This window comes from Sciurus carolinensis, chromosome 12, assembly GCF_902686445.1.
Source record: "Sciurus carolinensis chromosome 12, mSciCar1.2, whole genome shotgun sequence".
Lineage (NCBI taxonomy): Eukaryota > Metazoa > Chordata > Mammalia > Rodentia > Sciuridae > Sciurus > Sciurus carolinensis.
Window position 1 is genome coordinate 59029353 of NC_062224.1, and position 16992 is coordinate 59046344.

General features: G+C 38.2%; 1 protein-coding gene, 1 long non-coding RNA gene and 1 pseudogene across 3 annotated transcripts in view; 2 read left to right on the forward strand and 1 right to left on the reverse strand.

The window, feature by feature from the left end:
- Window positions 1–16992, reverse strand: part of LOC124961622 (uncharacterized) — a 44117-nt gene that overhangs the window by 25264 nt on the left and 1861 nt on the right. Inside the window, exon 1 of one of the 2 annotated variants that reach the window (XR_007104307.1) lies at window positions 8565–8697. The exons of the other annotated variant lie outside the window; for it this stretch is intronic. This is a non-coding gene — a long non-coding RNA (uncharacterized LOC124961622). Of the gene's footprint in view, window positions 1–8564; window positions 8698–16992 lie in introns of those variants that run through there. 2 annotated transcript variants of the gene reach the window in all.
- LOC124961620 (small ubiquitin-related modifier 2-like) lies at window positions 5828–6238 on the forward strand. Its single transcript, XM_047520448.1, has 2 exons — window positions 5828–5981; window positions 6039–6238. The coding sequence occupies exons 1-2, from the start codon at window positions 5828–5830 to the stop codon at window positions 6113–6115; spliced, it is 231 nt and encodes a 76-aa protein (XP_047376404.1). The 3' UTR covers window positions 6116–6238.
- LOC124962505 (uncharacterized) lies at window positions 8620–8714 on the forward strand (annotated as a pseudogene).

Here is a 16992-nt window from a genome sequence, read left to right on the forward strand (position 1 = left end):
AAATCTGACTTTAACATTATGAAAACAGTGATTGTCATGGTCTGAATGTCCCTCCAAAACTCAAGTTGAAATTTAATTGCCATCATAATAGTATTAAAGGGTGGGGCTTGGGCTGGGCATAGAGCCCAGTGGTAGACAGTTTGTCTAGAATTCCAAAAGCCCTGGGTTGGATTCCTTAGCACCTCAAAAAACAAAACAAAAACAAAAGCAAATAAACAAAAAATGTGTGATCTTTAAGCAGTGATAAGGTAGTGAGGAGTCTGTCCTTGTGAATGATTAAGCTGTTATGAGAGGAGTCGGTCTGTTATCTCAGGAGTGAGTTTCTGATAAAAGGATGATATTTGGCCCAGTTTTCTCTCCATTGCTTTGCACAGGTTTGATTTCCTTTCTGTCTTGTTGTGATGCAGCATGGAGGTCCCTTGCCAGATACCAGTACCATGGTCTTGGACTTCTCAATCTCCAGAACAATGAACCAAATATATCTCTGTTCTTTATTAATTACCCAGTCTCAGGTATTCTGTTACAGCAATACAAAGTGCACTAAGACAGTGATCCTATTTAACCTGTTTGATTCTCAAGATACTTAAAGATCATAATTATCATCCTAAGATTTCAAAACTTAAATATTATTAAGTAGTAAAAATATTATACCCAGTTTTTGGTGAGGTCAACAATCTTTAATTGTATATTTCAAAATAGCCAGTAGAGAGGATTCTGAATACTCCCAACACAAAGAAATGATAAAAATTTGAGGTTATGGATATATAACTCTGATCTTATCATCACATATTGTACACATGTACTGAAATATCACATAATTAAAATTATAATGTGTGGATTAAAAATTTTTAAATATATAAGAAGAAAAAACAAAGGTTTTTATTAAAAAAAAAAAAAAGACCTGATCAGATTGTATAGTTTAAAATGCATCTTTCAGGGCTGGGGATGTAGCTCAGTTATAAATTGCTTGCCTATGTACTGAGGCTGTAGGATCAAGCCTCAGAACCACAAAATACATAAACAGATAAATAAAACTTTAAAAAGTACAGGTAACTATTTCAATGATACCTTTTTTTTTAAGAAGCAAAAATTATTAAACATGATTTTTTAAAACTACAGCTGGCTGAGCTTCCCCTCCCATGGCCCAGTCTCCCCTGAGATCATACCCCTTTATCCTCTTTTCTTGTAAACTGCAGGAACAGGGCTGTGCCAGCTGCCCTGATCTCTTTACCATCCCCACTTCCTACCTCCATTGCTTTCACTGGGGTTCTCAATACATCCTCCTGTCCCTGGTGCCCAAGGCTGACTCAGTTGCATTCTTGCTGACCTAATGCTGACCTAACACCTTCATTTCACCTTCTGACTCATCATCCCTGAGAATAGTCTTGAAGTGTTTTTTTTTTTTTTTTTTTTTTTTTTTAAGGAAGAATGATTTATTTTGGCTCATGGTTTCAGAGGTTTCACTCCATTGTCATCTGACTCTTTTGTTGTGGATCTGTGGTGAGATAGAGCATCAGGGTGAAAGGACATGGTAAAACTGTGTTGTTAACCTCATGGCAGTCAGGAATCAAAGAGACATAGAGGAAAAGGGACAGTGATGGAGAGATAAACTACAACCTTCCAGGGCATGCCCTCAATGACCTACTTCCTCCAACTCGGTACCCCCTCCTAAAATTTCCAACACTTACAATTATTTTATTAGCTATGAACCCATCAATGGTCCACTGAAGAGGTCAGAGTCCCCATGATCAATCACTTCCCAAGAATGGAACCACCTCTGGACATTGCTGCACTTGGGACAAAGACTTTAACATGTGAGCCTTTATGGGACATTAGTCTGGAAGTTCTCTAAACAGGGATTAATGTGATTTAACTAGGGGAACCCAGCAGAAGATATGGAGGAACTCCTATTTGTTCATCAAATTGTGAATGGAGTTTCTGAGAGGTGCCTAAAACCATATTTTTACTATTTCTCTTCCCTTTTATATATCTGCTCTACTGTTGAGTTTTTTACTTTCATGTGTTTTCATGATGGAAGTTGATTTTTAAAGTAGGACTCTCTTTAGCATTTCTTGTAGGGCCAGTCTGGGGGTGCTAAATTCCCTCAGTTGTTGCTTATCTTTTTATTCCTCTTTCATTTCTGAAGAATAGCTTTGCTAGGTATACAATTGTCATTTGTCAGTGTGTGTGTATGTGTGTGTGTGTGTGTGTGTGTGTGTTTATTTTTCAGGACTTTGAATATGTCACTCCATTCTCTTTGGGCCTGTAAGGTTTCTACAAAGAAGTCTGCTATTAGTCTAACAGAGATTCCCTTATAAGTGAAGATCCAGGCATGGTGGCACATGATTGCAAGTGTAATCCCAGCTACTTGAGAGGTTGAGGCAGGAGGATTCCAAGTTTGAGCCTAGCCTGGGCAACTTAGCAAGATCCTGGTTCAAGATAAAATAAAAAGGGCTAGTGATGCAGCTCCATGGTAGAATGCTTGCCTAGCATGTATGAGACCCTGGGTTTAATCCCCAGTACTGGGGGGAAAAAGTGACTTGACACTTCTTTTTTGCTGTTTCTAGAATTCTCTCCTGGCTTTATTCTTTTGATGGTTTGACAATAATATGGCTCACAGAGGATCTTTATATCAATTTTATTCAGTATCCTTTGAGCTTCCTAGATTGGGATGTCTATATCTTTTCCAAGATTGAGAAGTTTTCAGCAATTATTTTGTTGAACGGATTTACTATGTCTTTTTCCCCTTCTCCTCTCCTTCTGGAACACCCATAATGCGATCGTTTCTTCACTTAAAGTCTCAAAGGTTTTCTTTATTCTTTTTCTGGTTTTTCTAGGTGGGTTATTTCAAAATACCTCCAGGAATTTTCTTTTGCCTGAATAATTCTGCTGTTAAGATTCTCCACTTCATTTTTTGAATTCTTTAGCTACAAAATTTATACTTGTGTTTTTTTTTTTTTTGTTTGTTTTGTTTCATTTTGTACTGGAGATTGAACCCAGGGGTGCTCAACCACTGAGCCACATCCCCAGCCCCTTTTATTTTTTATTTTGAGACAAGGTCTCAAGTTGCTTAGGGTCTTGCTAAGTTTCTGAGACTAGCTTTAAACTTACAATCCTCCTGTTTCCGCCTGCTGAGCTGCTGGGATTGCAGGCATGCACCACCCTGCTATAGGTGATTTCTTTTGAAATGATATCTCTTTGCAGAAGATATCATTCACATCATGAATTGTCTTCTTCATTTTATTACATTGTACCCTCCCTTGTATCTCAGTAAGTTCCCTTAAAATCATTCTTTTAAATTCTTTGTCAAGCAATTTGTCCAGTTTCATTTTCTTTGGGGATCTGTGTCTACTAAAAAGGGAACCTGCAGTTAATGTGTTATGTTCCTTCTTCTTTTCACCTTGGTATTTGTGCAGTTGGTGGATCAATTGCCTCTTCCAATTTTATAGGGTGGCTTTCATTGTAAAAGACTTCCTGCTATTGATGCGTCCTACGGTATTGGTTGGGTATGCTGCATTGGTTTTGGTTCCAGACAGGCACTTTAGTGTCATGTCTGTGTAGCGTCATCAGCTGTCATCAATGTTGGTGATATCTGTGCATGTCTCAGTAGCCCTAGGCTGGGGGTTGAGGGTGGGGTGGGATTGTGCCATCAGTAGGGATATATGGATCTTTTGTGGAGTAGGTTCACTGGAAGTTCTGAGCAGGTCATGTAAGGGTAGAACCACCCCAATGGGCCCAGGGGTTTATAGTAGAACATGCCTGGTGTTAGGATGGGGTACCTAACAGTTTCTGAGGGTAAAGTGGGGACCAAGTTACACTAGTGGGGGCAGATGAGGCATCTGTCTGTGGTTGAGGGCTGAATGGGTGACTTCATGGGGACTCCAAGGATAGCCCTGCATAGGGATCTTTGCACAGCTATTCCCCCAGGCCAATAATGGGTGGATGAGTCGAAGCATATGGTTCTAGAGGCCTCAGTGAGCCAAGCTTCTGAGAAGGGCTGCTCAACTGCTTCTTGGGGCCACAGGAGGATGAGCAAGGCCACCCATCCAGTTGCTTTGGAAGCAACCAGGTAGGCCAAGCCACGCAGGAAAGGCTTCTGGACTGCTTTGGTGGCTCATGGTGAGTAGGTAGATTTTCTGGCTATTTCCTGAGGCATCAAGAGAGTGGGAGGGGCCACCTGGCTGCTTCCTGAGGCTAAGGATGCAACTGCAGGGGGTAACTGTACCAAGTTTCACAAGACCTTGGTTGAGTGGGTCTCAAGGTGTCATTATGCAGCAGGAGGCTGGGTGTGGGAGGGATGGGATTTTGTCCCCTGAGCATATTAACCTGCCATTTCTCCAAACTGGGTTCAGTGCTTGTGAGTTTTAGGTGTCTTCATTTTAAGTAGGGACAGGCATGAGTCTCCTGCTTACTCTCCCTGCCAAAGCAAAGTCCCTCTGGGTTCAGGGTTGATCTCCAGAGACAGAACCATAGACGCTGTGTGCTTAGTTCCCTTCTTTATAAGGCTATTGTGTGTCCTGGTGCTCTGAAATGTCTCTGCCATATCCCCACTGCACTGTGGTGCTCTGCCTCAAATAGTCCAGTGAAAGAGCTGCTTGGTTTTTTTCCCTTGTTTTGGTCTTTTGATGTGGAGGGATGTGCGGTAGGTACGTTGAGTCAACCACCTTGGTTTGCTATAGCTATTTAAAGATACGGAGACAAAGAGGTCTTCCCTTCCTAAATGGCCACGGAGCAGAAATAGCAATAAAATTCAGGATTCTAGGACTCTGGCTCTCTCATCATGATGTTCATTGTTAAAGTGACCATTCTTTCAAAAATAACTAATATGAAGAAGGACAAGGTCACAGTGTCTTGATATTTTACGTTTTAAAGAGAAAGGTATTAAGATATTTATGAGCCTTGATTCTGTATAGGCATGGTTATTTAAGATGATTCAGGAAAGGTTTTGTGTTTGTGGTTATTACTTTAAGAAACATTTATTAAATTCTTATTTGCACCCTTCTTTTAAAAATTGCATTTGCCCTGATCATACAACATGTAAAACATTCTTGTATGATCAGGGTGAATGTAAAAACTAGTACTACATTTAGTTATTTAGTCTGACATGAGCCATAAGGAGTATTCGAATTCTACTTAAAAGTCTAAGCATTCAAGGTCTTGAGGCCCATTAAAGCAATGAAATAAAATAACAGTGAATAAACTTGGTCAAATTGCTTAATATCATAATTCCTTGTTCTTTACAAATAAGTGTAACTTGCCACTTGGCTCCTGGGAAAGACCCTTTAGTCTGAGCTAACAACATACTTGTATGGCATTTTGGATTGCCAGTTGACATACCGTAGATAGAAATCATTGTTGGGTGTTCTGTGGCCACAGTAAGGGTGCAACATGTGCTGTATACCCTTAAAAGGGGAAGTAACTTTGATGGGAGAGCATTTTAGTTTTGTGGGTCGTTAATTTAGTAAACTTTGGGCCAAAAACTGTGGGAAGCCATCCATGACTAGCAGAATCAGGCTTGGTTGAGCCACGGGATACAGAGGTCTGACTCCCAGGATCTGGCAGTCATGAGAGACTGTTTCAGATAGTTTGGGGTATGTGACTCTATGCAGAAGGGGCTCCCCGCCTGAGGAAATGCTACTTCTGGGATGACCCGCTAAAGCAGATGGCTTCCCTAACTCCACCCCATCCTGTTCCTCACAGAAGCAGCTCCTCCCCGTCCCCCTTTACCTGTACGGCTATAAATAAAGGGAAGTTGGGGTGTGCTCGTTCGGTGCGGACCTGGTACCTCTTTTGTGAAGTGGCAGCTGAGGAGACTCCGGCGCTCGCCATGGCCGACGAAAAGCCCAGGGAAGGAGTCAAGACTGAGAACAACGATCATACTAACTTGAAGGTGGCGGAGCAGGATGGTTCTGTGGTGCAGTTTAAGATGAAGAGGCATACACCACTTAGTAAACTAATGAAAGCCTATTGTGAACGACAGGGTTTGTCGATGAGGCAGATCAGATTCTGATTTTATGGGCAGCCAATTAATGAAACAGACACACCTGCACAGTTGGAAATGGAGGATGAAGATACAATTGATGTGTTCCAGCAGCAGACAGGAGGTGTCTACTAAAAAGGGAACCTGCTACTTTACTTCAGAACTCTGTTCCTACAGACCAAGAATACATTCTTAATTAGAAAACTGCAATTTGGTTCCACCACATCCTGACTACTTCAGTATAGTTTTCTCTATTCTTTCATTTTCCCCTTCCCCATTCCTTTATTGTACATAAAGTAACTGGTGTATGTGCACAAGCATATTGCATTTTTTTTTAAACTAACTGGCCAATGATATGTTTTGATTGACATCAAATGGAGACGGGATGGGGAAAAATACTGGTTCTGTGAAATTATCCCCTTTCTCCATTAGTGGCATGCTCATTCAGCTCTTATCTTTATATTCCAGTAGGTTATTTTGCTCTCACTGTTTTAACAAAAAACAAAAAAATCTGAACAACATAAAAATCCTTGCATACCTTGTTCGATTGGAGAATTTTAATGTTTTTCATTTATCATTGTAAAACCAAGGACAATTTTATAACTTTTTTGTACGTAGCTGTTACATGTAGGGCAATCTGTCTTTAAGTAGGGGTAAATTACTCTTAAAAAAAATATTCCTAGATAGTTTTCCCTTCAAGTCAAGCATCTTCTTGTTTAAATAAACTTCTTGTTTAAAAAAAAAAAAATAAATGAATAAATAAATAAATAAATAAATAAATAAATAAATGGAAGTTGGGTAACTCTATCTTGTTGGAGGCCAAATCTTGGCATGGCTCAATCTGTCACACCCCCTTTCATTTGAAAAGATAATTGGCTCCTCTGTTTATTTAATTAAATAAGTTTCTTAGTGATTAATCAATAGCCATCACCAATCTCCAACAGAAACCGTTTCCCTTATCCACACTGGGTGTGGCAGGAATCCCCCCTACACGAAACAAAACACAAACTGCTAATTTGAACCTATGAACTCTAAAAATCTCAGCAAATACAGACCAGATATCATATTTGTGTCTTCCCTGTGTACCTAACAGACTGCCTGGTGCCTAGTAGGTGCTCCATAGAAGTTTCTGAATGCTGCTGGATGTGGTGGCTCTTGTCTGTAATGCCAGTGGCTTGGGAGGCTGAGACCAGGATTGCGAATTCAATCAGTCTTAGCAACTTAGGCCCTAAGCAACTCAGCAAGACCCTGTCTCTAAATAAGATATAAGGCTGGGGTTGTGGCTCAGTGGTGGAGCGTTTGCCTAGCATGTGTGAGGTACTGGGTTCAATTCTCAGCATGGCATATAAATAAATAAAATAAAAATCCAACAACAACTAAAAAAGTATTTTTAAAAATATAAAATATAAAAAAGGGCTGGAGATGTGATTCAGTGTTAAGTGCCCCTAGGTTCAATCCCCAGTACAAAAAAAAAAAAAAAAAAAGTTTCTGAATGCTGGGGGCTGGGGATGTATCCCTGGGTTGAAGTGTGTGCTTAGCACTCTCAAAGCCCTGCATTCAGTCCCCAGTACCCAAAACAAAACAAAACAAAATAAAACACTAGTTAAAAAATTTCTGAATGCTGAGTGGATCTGCCTCCTCTACGAGTACAGAGGGAGGCTGAAATGAACAAGCACCATCCAGGAGTCTGCAGCTGCCTTCTTTTTATTACTTGACAAAGAAGGACTGTAAAGGTGTAAGAAGAAAAGAGAGAGACTAGAAAATGAAGTAAACCCTTTACCAGTTAATCAGTTTTCCCTTGACTTGACCTCCCCTAACCCATTCCCCAAGTGTAACTGGCTTTTCCTTCCCATTCAAAGCTTCCTAAAAATAAATTTCTTTTGTAACCTCTGTCCTGTCACCACTATTCATTTCCAATCTCACACCTACTCTTATCCCTTGAAAAATACACCTGACCTGAAAATGGGAGGTAGGGAGGGGAATACAAAAAACAAACAAACAAAAAACCTCAGCAAAATCTTGAATTTTTCAGTGTATGTTTGTATTGTACTGCTTATTGATGTTCACTGGTGAGGAATGGGCTGCAGATTTTTATTCTAGGGCAGTTACTGGGTAATCTGGAGTTTAGCAAGGAGTTAACTTCCAATTCACAGGAATAGTTAGCCTCAATTTACTATAAGTCTAAATGGCTAAAACCAGAGTCCTGGCCTACACAGTCAAGGTAAGGCACACCATGGACTCATTTTCTTCTAAAATTTAAAGATGAGAAAATAGTATCAAGATTTTTATACAAAATTTTGTATGAATTCACTTTTTAAAAAGTATGTTTGTTAATTATATACAGCAATTAAAAATTCATATATCACTGGTGGTAGAGTTCAGTAGTAGAGTGCTTGCCTAATATATGCGAGGACCTGGTTTCAATCCCTAGCACTGTAAAAGAAAAACAAAATTAAAAAAAAAGAATCAATCAATCTATATATCTATTGCTATAGACATGTGTTGCTTAACAATGGGGACTCATTCCGAGAAAAGTGACATTAGTTGATTTCATCATTGTGTGAACATCAAAGAGTATACTTACATTAACCTATATGGGGTAAGGCAATCACTGAGTGTGGTCTCTTAATGTGACAGAGAGACTGGTGAAGCATGATGCCTGGGTATTCATGCCAGTGTATGAGCTGTGCCTCCCTCAAACCCGTTATGATGTTAACATATTATCTGTGTGATATGAGAAAGAAAAGTGAAAAAGAAAAAAGAGACATGGTGAACACAAAATATATGTTCCTTCTATTGATGTAACATGGCAGACTGTTCTAAACTTTTTTATATGTAAAAGTACAATATAGAATAGCATGAAGGGCTGGGGTTGTGGCTCAGTGGTTGAGCACTTGCCTAGCATGTGTGAAGCCCTGGGTTCAATCCTCAGCACCACATAAAAATAAAATAAAGGTATTGTGTTCACCTACAACTAAAACAAAATATAAAAAGAAAATAAAATAGCATTAAAAAGTGTAGTCTAATAAATATATAAACCATTAATGATTATTATCATTATCAAGATCTATGCACTACATTTATTAAGTAGTATATATAATATATAGTCATTATGAACTACTATGCACTATACATAATTGTATGTGCTATGCTTTAAATTTTTTTTTTTTTTTTTTTGGTACCAGGAGTTGAACCCTGAGGGGCTTAACCACTGAGTCATATCCTCAGTCCTTTTTATATTTTATTTAGAGACAGGGTCTCACAACTGTGTCCCAAAGTTGCTGAGGCTGGCTTGGAACTCGCCTTCCCGAGCCTCTGGGATTACAGGTGTGAGCCGCTGCATCTGTGTGCTACGTTTTTTTGGTTTGTTTTGTTTTGTTTTGGTACTTTTTGGTACTGGGGATTGAACCCAGGGGTTCTTTGCCACTGAGCTACCACTCCAGTCCTTTTTATTTTATTTATTTATTTTTGAGATAGGGTTTTTCTAAGTTGCTGAGGCTAGTCTCAAACTTGTGATCTTCCTGTCTCAGCCTTCCAAGTCACTGAGATTACAGGTATGTTCCACTGCATGCAGTGTATGTGCTACCATTTTATATAAGTGATAGCACTGTAGGTTTATTTATACTAGCATCAACACAATCACATGAGTGACGAATTGAGCTATGATGTCAAGGTGGCTATGATGTCACTAGATGGTAAGAATTTTTCAGTTCTGTTGTAATCTTATGAGACCATCATCATATACATAGTCCATCATTATATGGTATATGGCTATATCTATTCATTCTCCAAGGTATTTTTCCTATGTCCTATAGGAGCTTCACATACTACCACTTGTCTGTGTGAACTCCAGAAAGAAAAATTAATTCTAAACTTGGCAGCACTGGAATGGTAGGGTGACATTAGAGCTGCATTTGCCACGTGCCAGGCATACTCTATTATCATTCCAGTCATGAACTTTATGAATCAGGGACCATGTCTGTAAAAATTTTTCTAAGATTTCAGAACTTTTATAACATCTCCATTTGCAAATTTTATTATTCTATCTCTTTCTCAGAGATTAGCAGTCCAATCCTTCAAAATTTAAAAATAAATGTCTACATGGCTAGTTAAGAGTAGCAAGGAAGATGAAAGCCAGAAAGATTACTTTGCTCCAACCCATTGGATGGACAATGCCTCCCTCCAGAGGGAGGAGAACAAGTTAAGTCCCTGGGACTTGAGATGGGAAAAAATTTGGAGTAAGATTCTGCAGCAGAACTTCAGGAGAAATTTTGGGGACTGAGCAGTGGACAGGTTTCTCCTCTCAAAGCAGAGATTTGGGGATCTTAACTCTTGGTTTCCTCATCTTTAACATGGAAATCATATTCGTGTATTTCTTTTTTAAAATATACATATGTGTGTGTGTGTATAGTTGTCAATGGACCTTTATTTTACTTAGTTGCATGTGGTGCTGACAATTGAACCCAGTGTGTCACACATGGTAGGCAAGCGCTCTACCACTGAACCACAACCCCAGCACCAATATTAGTGTATTTCTTATAGCACTACTGTGATGGTCAAGAAAGAGCCCTTGTAAAATGCTTAGCATATTTTCTGGAACATAGTAGTGCTGCAGATGTTACCATTATCAGTCCTAGAGTCATTAGAGGGTCATGTGGACACAATCCAAAGAAATTAAATCAGGCTGCAAGTCAAGGGAGAACTATATATAGCTTCCATGTCCAAAATGGCAAATCATCTCTTTATCTTTTTTTTTTTTCCATCATTTTATTGACAGGGAAACTGCAGTTACAAAGAAGTTTCTCTGAGCATAGTTGTACAAGCCTATAACCCCAACTACTCAGGAGACTGAGGCAGGAGGATTGCAAGTATGAGGTCAACCTCAGCAATATAGCGGGACCCTGTATTAAATCAAAATGAAAAGTACTGGGGATGTTGCTCAGTGGTAAAGTGTACTGGGTTCAATCCCCAGTATCCCTGCAACAAACGAAAAAAAAAAAAAAAAAAAAAAAAAAAAACTAAAAACAAAACAAAACAAAAAAATCCAAAAACTAAAAACAAAAAACCCCAACCCAAATACAAAGAAGAAGTTTCACGTGCAAAGTCATATAGCTGGGCTGGGTGTGTAGCTCAGTGGTAGAACACTTGCCTTGAACGTGGAAGGCTCTAAATTTAATCTTCAGCACCACAAAACAAAGTCATATTACTAATGAGTTATAGTAGAATGAGATTAACCCCCTGATTATTTATTTGCTCTGCTATATGGCATTAGCTTCCAATGTAAATGTTAACATAAATGAAACTTTATTTCAAAGATTTGTCTTTGGAGTCAGAACACATAACGTTCCAAAGTCAATTACCAGGGCATCTATTTTCATACTTGAGGGGAAAGAGGTTGTGTGAGCAATTATAACCATTATTGAGTCTTTGGGTCAGCTACCATACCTTCTTTTTAAATTAAAATTTTTTTTCAACACTGGATCTTACACATGATAGGCAAACACTCTGCCACTGAGCTATGACCCCTGTTATTATTATTTTGAAGATCCACAGTCTCTTTATTGAAGAGAGCTGAGAAAAGTATTTGGGTGTTTCTAGGTGGAAGGGACTCCTACATTCCATGGACCTTGTACTGTTTGGGAGTCTCCAATTCCACTCTTCTGTAGACTTCACCCACCTGAGCTCTGAGAGCAGAGGAGATGGGGCTCTCTTAGATCCACTGGTTTTATTTTCAATGAACAAAGAGTGGAAGTTTAGCCGAAGTTGTTTAGCAATGAGTGTCCCTGTACTTTAGGGACAGGAACTGTTTAAGTAATGAATTCAACAGTCACTTGCTGTGTCAATGTGTGTTTTAAAGAGAAATGGAAAGAAACATGTGTTTTTGAGAGAAGCAGGGCCAGGCTATGATTTTTCTGAATACTCTAAGGTCTGTGGTTTCATGTAAGATTTTCTTTCAAGCCGTCCACAAAGGCCGCCATCCTGCCTTCCTGAGCTGGCTCTCTCTGAAAAGACTAGAAGGAGCCCCCGCACTGCAAATGCTCTTTTCCAGGCCCAAGAATTTCAAACACTCCTTCCTCATGACAGAGTGGTCTGAAACCTCAATCTGTAGCAAGACAGGAAGGAAAGAGAAGTACAAAGGTGAGTAGACCTCTAGGTCATGAAGGAAGAATAAGTTTTGCCTCTTCTCCTGCCATTCAAGAGCCAGTGTCTGTCCCGTTCAGTTTAAACCACTGTCCAGACAAATAAAAAAGGCACGCCATTATCTACTTCCTTTAGAGTCTCTTCCAAATACTTCCAAATGATGTTCTGAAGCAGTTAAAAAAAAAAAAAAAAAAAAGCCAGGAGGGCGGGGACTAATTCTGTGGAGAACGTTTCCCTCAACATTCTTTCCTGAATACTCAGGTTACTAAATAGGATCCAACAACGATATATTTATAAAGAAGCAATATAGCACAGTGGCTCTGGAATCAGAACTAGATTCCTAACTAGCTCTTAGCCCTTTAGCAAACCTTTTATGTAAAGATGTAGGTTTTTTTTTTTACACCTTTACAGGAATACTAATACCAATATTATAAGTATTAAAAGAGATAATGTATACAAAGTGTTTCACATAACTTAACAGAAAGAGCTATTTTGCTAGGCATGGTGGTGCTGTAATCCCAGCTACTTAGGGAAGCCGGAGAAGAATGATTTCAAATTTAAGGCCAGCCTAGGCACCTTAGCGAGACCCTGTCTCAAAATAAAATTAAGAAGAAAAGGGCTGGGGATGTAGCTCAAGATAGAGTGCTTCAACCGCTAGTATCACCAAAACAACAACAACAACAACAACAAGAGCTATTTTTATTATTACAATTCTGTAGTGAAACCATATCCTTACTCTACTGCATTTAACTTAAGGTTTTTATGGTGCTGAGGCTCAATTCCAGGGTTTGGAGCATGCTAAGCACGTGCTGTACCACAGAGCTACACCTGCAGTCTCACCTGTGTATTCTGATTTTTCTTTTGTGATAACAGGGTAGGACTACTCACCTAAGGATAGGGGTGGCTTCTTCCTTGAAAAGCCGAATCCCCTTCCCCTGCTCCCTCCCTTCCTTCTCCTTCTACTGGGAATTGAACTCAGGAGTGCTCTCCACTGAGCTACATCCCCAACCCTTTTAATTTTGAGATAGGGTCTTACAAAGTTGCCAAGGCTGGCCTCAAACTTGTGATCCTCCTGTTTAAGTATACCACCATCCTCAGCAAGTACTGACATTCTTGATGCTGATCAACCAGGGAAAGGATGAACCTTTAGTTAGGATATAGGACCTCCTTCTCATTGTCCTCTGTCTACAGCTCAAGGAGTCTGGATATGTTAAAGCCAATCCTGCTTGGGAAGGATTAAAAATGGCAAGGTAGAAACCAGAAAGGGACTGCAAACTGAAGTGATATATCAGCTATAAAATATAAACTAGATGAGATGTCATACAGTCAGCAGACTATAGTAATGGAGAGCATACTACTGGAGGCAAACCATCCTCCGTTGTAAACTCTCCAAGTGGAAGTTGAATCTCAGGGAAGAAGTTGGGGTTTGACCTCTATGTGCTCCTTTCTACAGAAAAATCAGGGTTCATTTCACTTAAAGACAGTGAACCTTCTTGCAAGTTGTTTAAAAATTTCAAAGCTTTCAGTTGCATCTATTAAGTCTCATGAAAACCCTTTGGGAGTTAGGACATTGGTATTTCTATTTTTCTGCATTAAATTTTAAAGAGATTTCATGTCTTGGGCTAAGAATGTAGCACAGTGGTAGCATGCTTACCTAGCACGTGCAAGGCCCCGGGTTCAATCCCCAGTACTGCAATAAGTAAGTAAGTATATAAATAAAATAGATGACATGACTTGTCTAGGCTCATGAGGTAAATGACAATGTCCAAGGAAAATCCAGTTTTTGTTTTTTAAATCATAGAATTCTCCCTTTATCCATGGTTTTACTTTACATAGTTTTAGTTACCCAAGGTCAACCACAGTCAGAAAATATTAAGTGGAGAATTCCAGAAACGAACAATTCATAAGTTTTAAGTTGGGAGCCATTCTGAGTAGTATGATGAAATCGCAGTCATATACCAATCTCACAGCAAAGGATGGGAGTCATCCTTTTCTGGTGTATCCATGTTGTATATGCTACCCACCCATTACTCAGTAGATGCCTTGGTTATCATATCAACTATCGTGGAACTTCAGTGCTTAAATCTAAGTAATCCCTGCTTTACTTAATAATGGCCCCAAAACATAAGACTAGTGATGCTGGCAATTCAGACATGCCAAAGAGAGGCTATAAAGTGCTTTCTTTAAGTGAAAAGATGAAAATTCACAATTTCCTTTAACAAGGAAAGAAAAAAAAAATTATATGCCAAAGTTGTTAAGATCTATGGTATATTATTGTTAATCTCTTACTGTGCCTAATTACAAATTAAACTTTATCACAGGTATGTATGTACAGGAAAAAGAAAACCATAATAAATGTACAGTTTCTGGCATTCACTGAGGGTCTTGAAATATAGTCCTTTTGGAAAAAGGATTACTGTATTCCTAATCCAAGATTTCGATTATCTCCATACTAGAAAAGCAGACATACTGTCAAGATTTTTTTTTTTCTTCTTCTTTTTCACGGTGCTGGGGATTGAACCCAGGGCTTTGTGCTTGACAGGTCAGCAATCCACGAACTGAGCTATTTCCCCAGCCCCCAAGATTTTTTGACTTACCATTTTCCATTATTTCCAACACATGCCCTTTCTATTTCACTCACTTCTTAAATAACTGAATCAATTGTATTCAGAAGAAAGATTTTCTATATTCCTTATGGGCATGGTACTGATGTCTGTCTGAACAGATTTAACTCCATATAAATTTAAGTATGCAAAAGGACATAACCTGCATATGTTCATGTGGCCCCATAGAGTACAATTAATCAAATAAGCATGCTAAAACTATCCTCTTGTGATTTAACCCTAATAATGTTCCATAATATCCATGGGTAGGATCAAAAATAATTTTATGATTCTGAATTTCTGAAAATCACTGTGAGATTTAAAAAAAAATAATGTTTAGCAGCATACAATATTATAAAGTTACCCAGGCTGTAGTTCCAAAACAAATTATAAAAAGGGGAGAAAAAGGTTCAATTATTCGAAGCAAACTAATAAGACTGAAAGAGTTAAAAAAGTATAATATAATCAGCAGTCAGGTCTTCATGACCAAAGAGTACAAAGTTTAGCATAAAGCAAATGATCACTCACTGGCATTGTGGGCTTTTTTATTGTTGTTACTTGGATAATCATTTTCACCTGTGGAAAGTTTTCTATCTCTATACTTTATGTCTAATGAGATAATTAGGCAGTTGAAAAATATGAATTAAGCACCTAATATATGCTCCAAGTAGAAGAGGTACTATGGATATGTAAAAGCCATATAAAATTAGACTACTGTCTTCAGACCTAAAGGAGAAGGGGCAAATTAACATAAATATTTTTTTATTGACCCAAGCCTATAGAAATAGTATTGTTTTAAATGTTCTGTAGGAGTTCAGAGAAGTAGAGATTACTGTGATTTGGAATAAATAAAAAAGATTTGTTAAACAGTTAAATTTAGTAAAATATATAAGAAATATTGGGAGGAGGTGGCAGAGAAATCTGTTCAACTCTTAAAATAGTAACTGTTTTTTTATGTATAAATGTTCATATAAGGATTCCATTTTATTAACATGTATCAATACTTTTACTGATACAAAAATATGAAAAAGGCAAATCTGTCTTACTTGCAAGAAATTTGCTGAATCTGGGTCTTTTAAAAAAGTCTTGAGAGAATTAACTCGTGTATTAATTTTTTAAGACATATATAATTTCAAATTAGATGTCACAATGTGTATCTGTAGTCTGTAGTTCCAGTTAATTGGGAGGCCAAGGCAAGAGGATGAATTGAAACAAAAAGTTTGAGGCCATACTGGATAGCATGAAGAGACCCATCTCTTAAAAAAAAAAAAAAAAAAAAAGACTAGGGTGTAGCTAAGTGGTAAAGTGCTTGCCTAACATGTACAAGGTCCTAGTTTCAGTCCCTACCACTGCAAAAATAAACCTAGGTAAATTAAAATTTAAAAATAAAATAAAAATACACACTTTCAAATGTTGAAAAATTGTTCTAGGCATTGGGAATATACGTGGATGAATGAAGCTTCTTGTCTTCAAGACCTTGAGTTTGGTAGAAAACAATAAAATGATTGCAAATCAATGTGAGAACCTCTATGAATTTGGGGCAACAGAGGAAGAGGTTGAGAGGTAAAGATTAGAATAGGTGACCTTCAAGGTCATCCTACAGGACAACCAGGAAGGGACAAATATATGTGGGAGAGTGAATGCTGGGGCAGGGAGACTGTTGGAAGGGCATTCTAAAAAAGAGTAGACTGTAAACAGCATGGGAAAAGGTACAGTGAATGAAGAAAGAGTAAGCCTGAGACCAGAGCTGGAGTTCCTACACTTATTTCAAAACCCTTCATTTCTATATGGGGAGAGGGAACCTCTAAAAACAAGTAACAACAACAGTTAAATATAAACGAATGCTAATGATTACTCTTCTACATTTTGGGGTGTTAAGAATTTACTGTTCACACTTGCCTTAATTTCACACAACTATCTTCCAATATAAGCCATTTGGGGATGATTCAAGTGCTTAACATTCATAATTTTCAAACAATGCTGACCAGAGAACTAAATAGATATCTTTTATAGAAGAAAATACATATTTTAATGAAGCATAATTTGCTTTAGCGTTTGAGGGATTATAGAACCAGAATTAATAAAAATGCATTAAAAACCGTTTTAATAAAATCATTAAATACCAACACCATGTATTTTGAAGGCCTCTTAAAATTTAGTTAAGTTTATAATTGCTTTTATGTGCTTAAGTCGTTAAACTGGTACACGTATGCAGCCATATCATTAGTTTAAAAACAGATATTCGTTTGAGCCATATTCAAAGCTCTT

Excerpts from the sequence above, each read along its gene's own strand:
- LOC124961620 (XM_047520448.1), top strand. The coding sequence starts at position 5,828 with ATGGCCGACGAAAAGCCCAGGGAAGGAGTCAAGACTGAGAACAACGAT. Across the intron at positions 5,982-6,038 it reads AGCCTATTGTGAACGACAGG|ACACACCTGCACAGTTGGAA; the intron begins GTTTGTCGATGA and ends TTAATGAAACAG.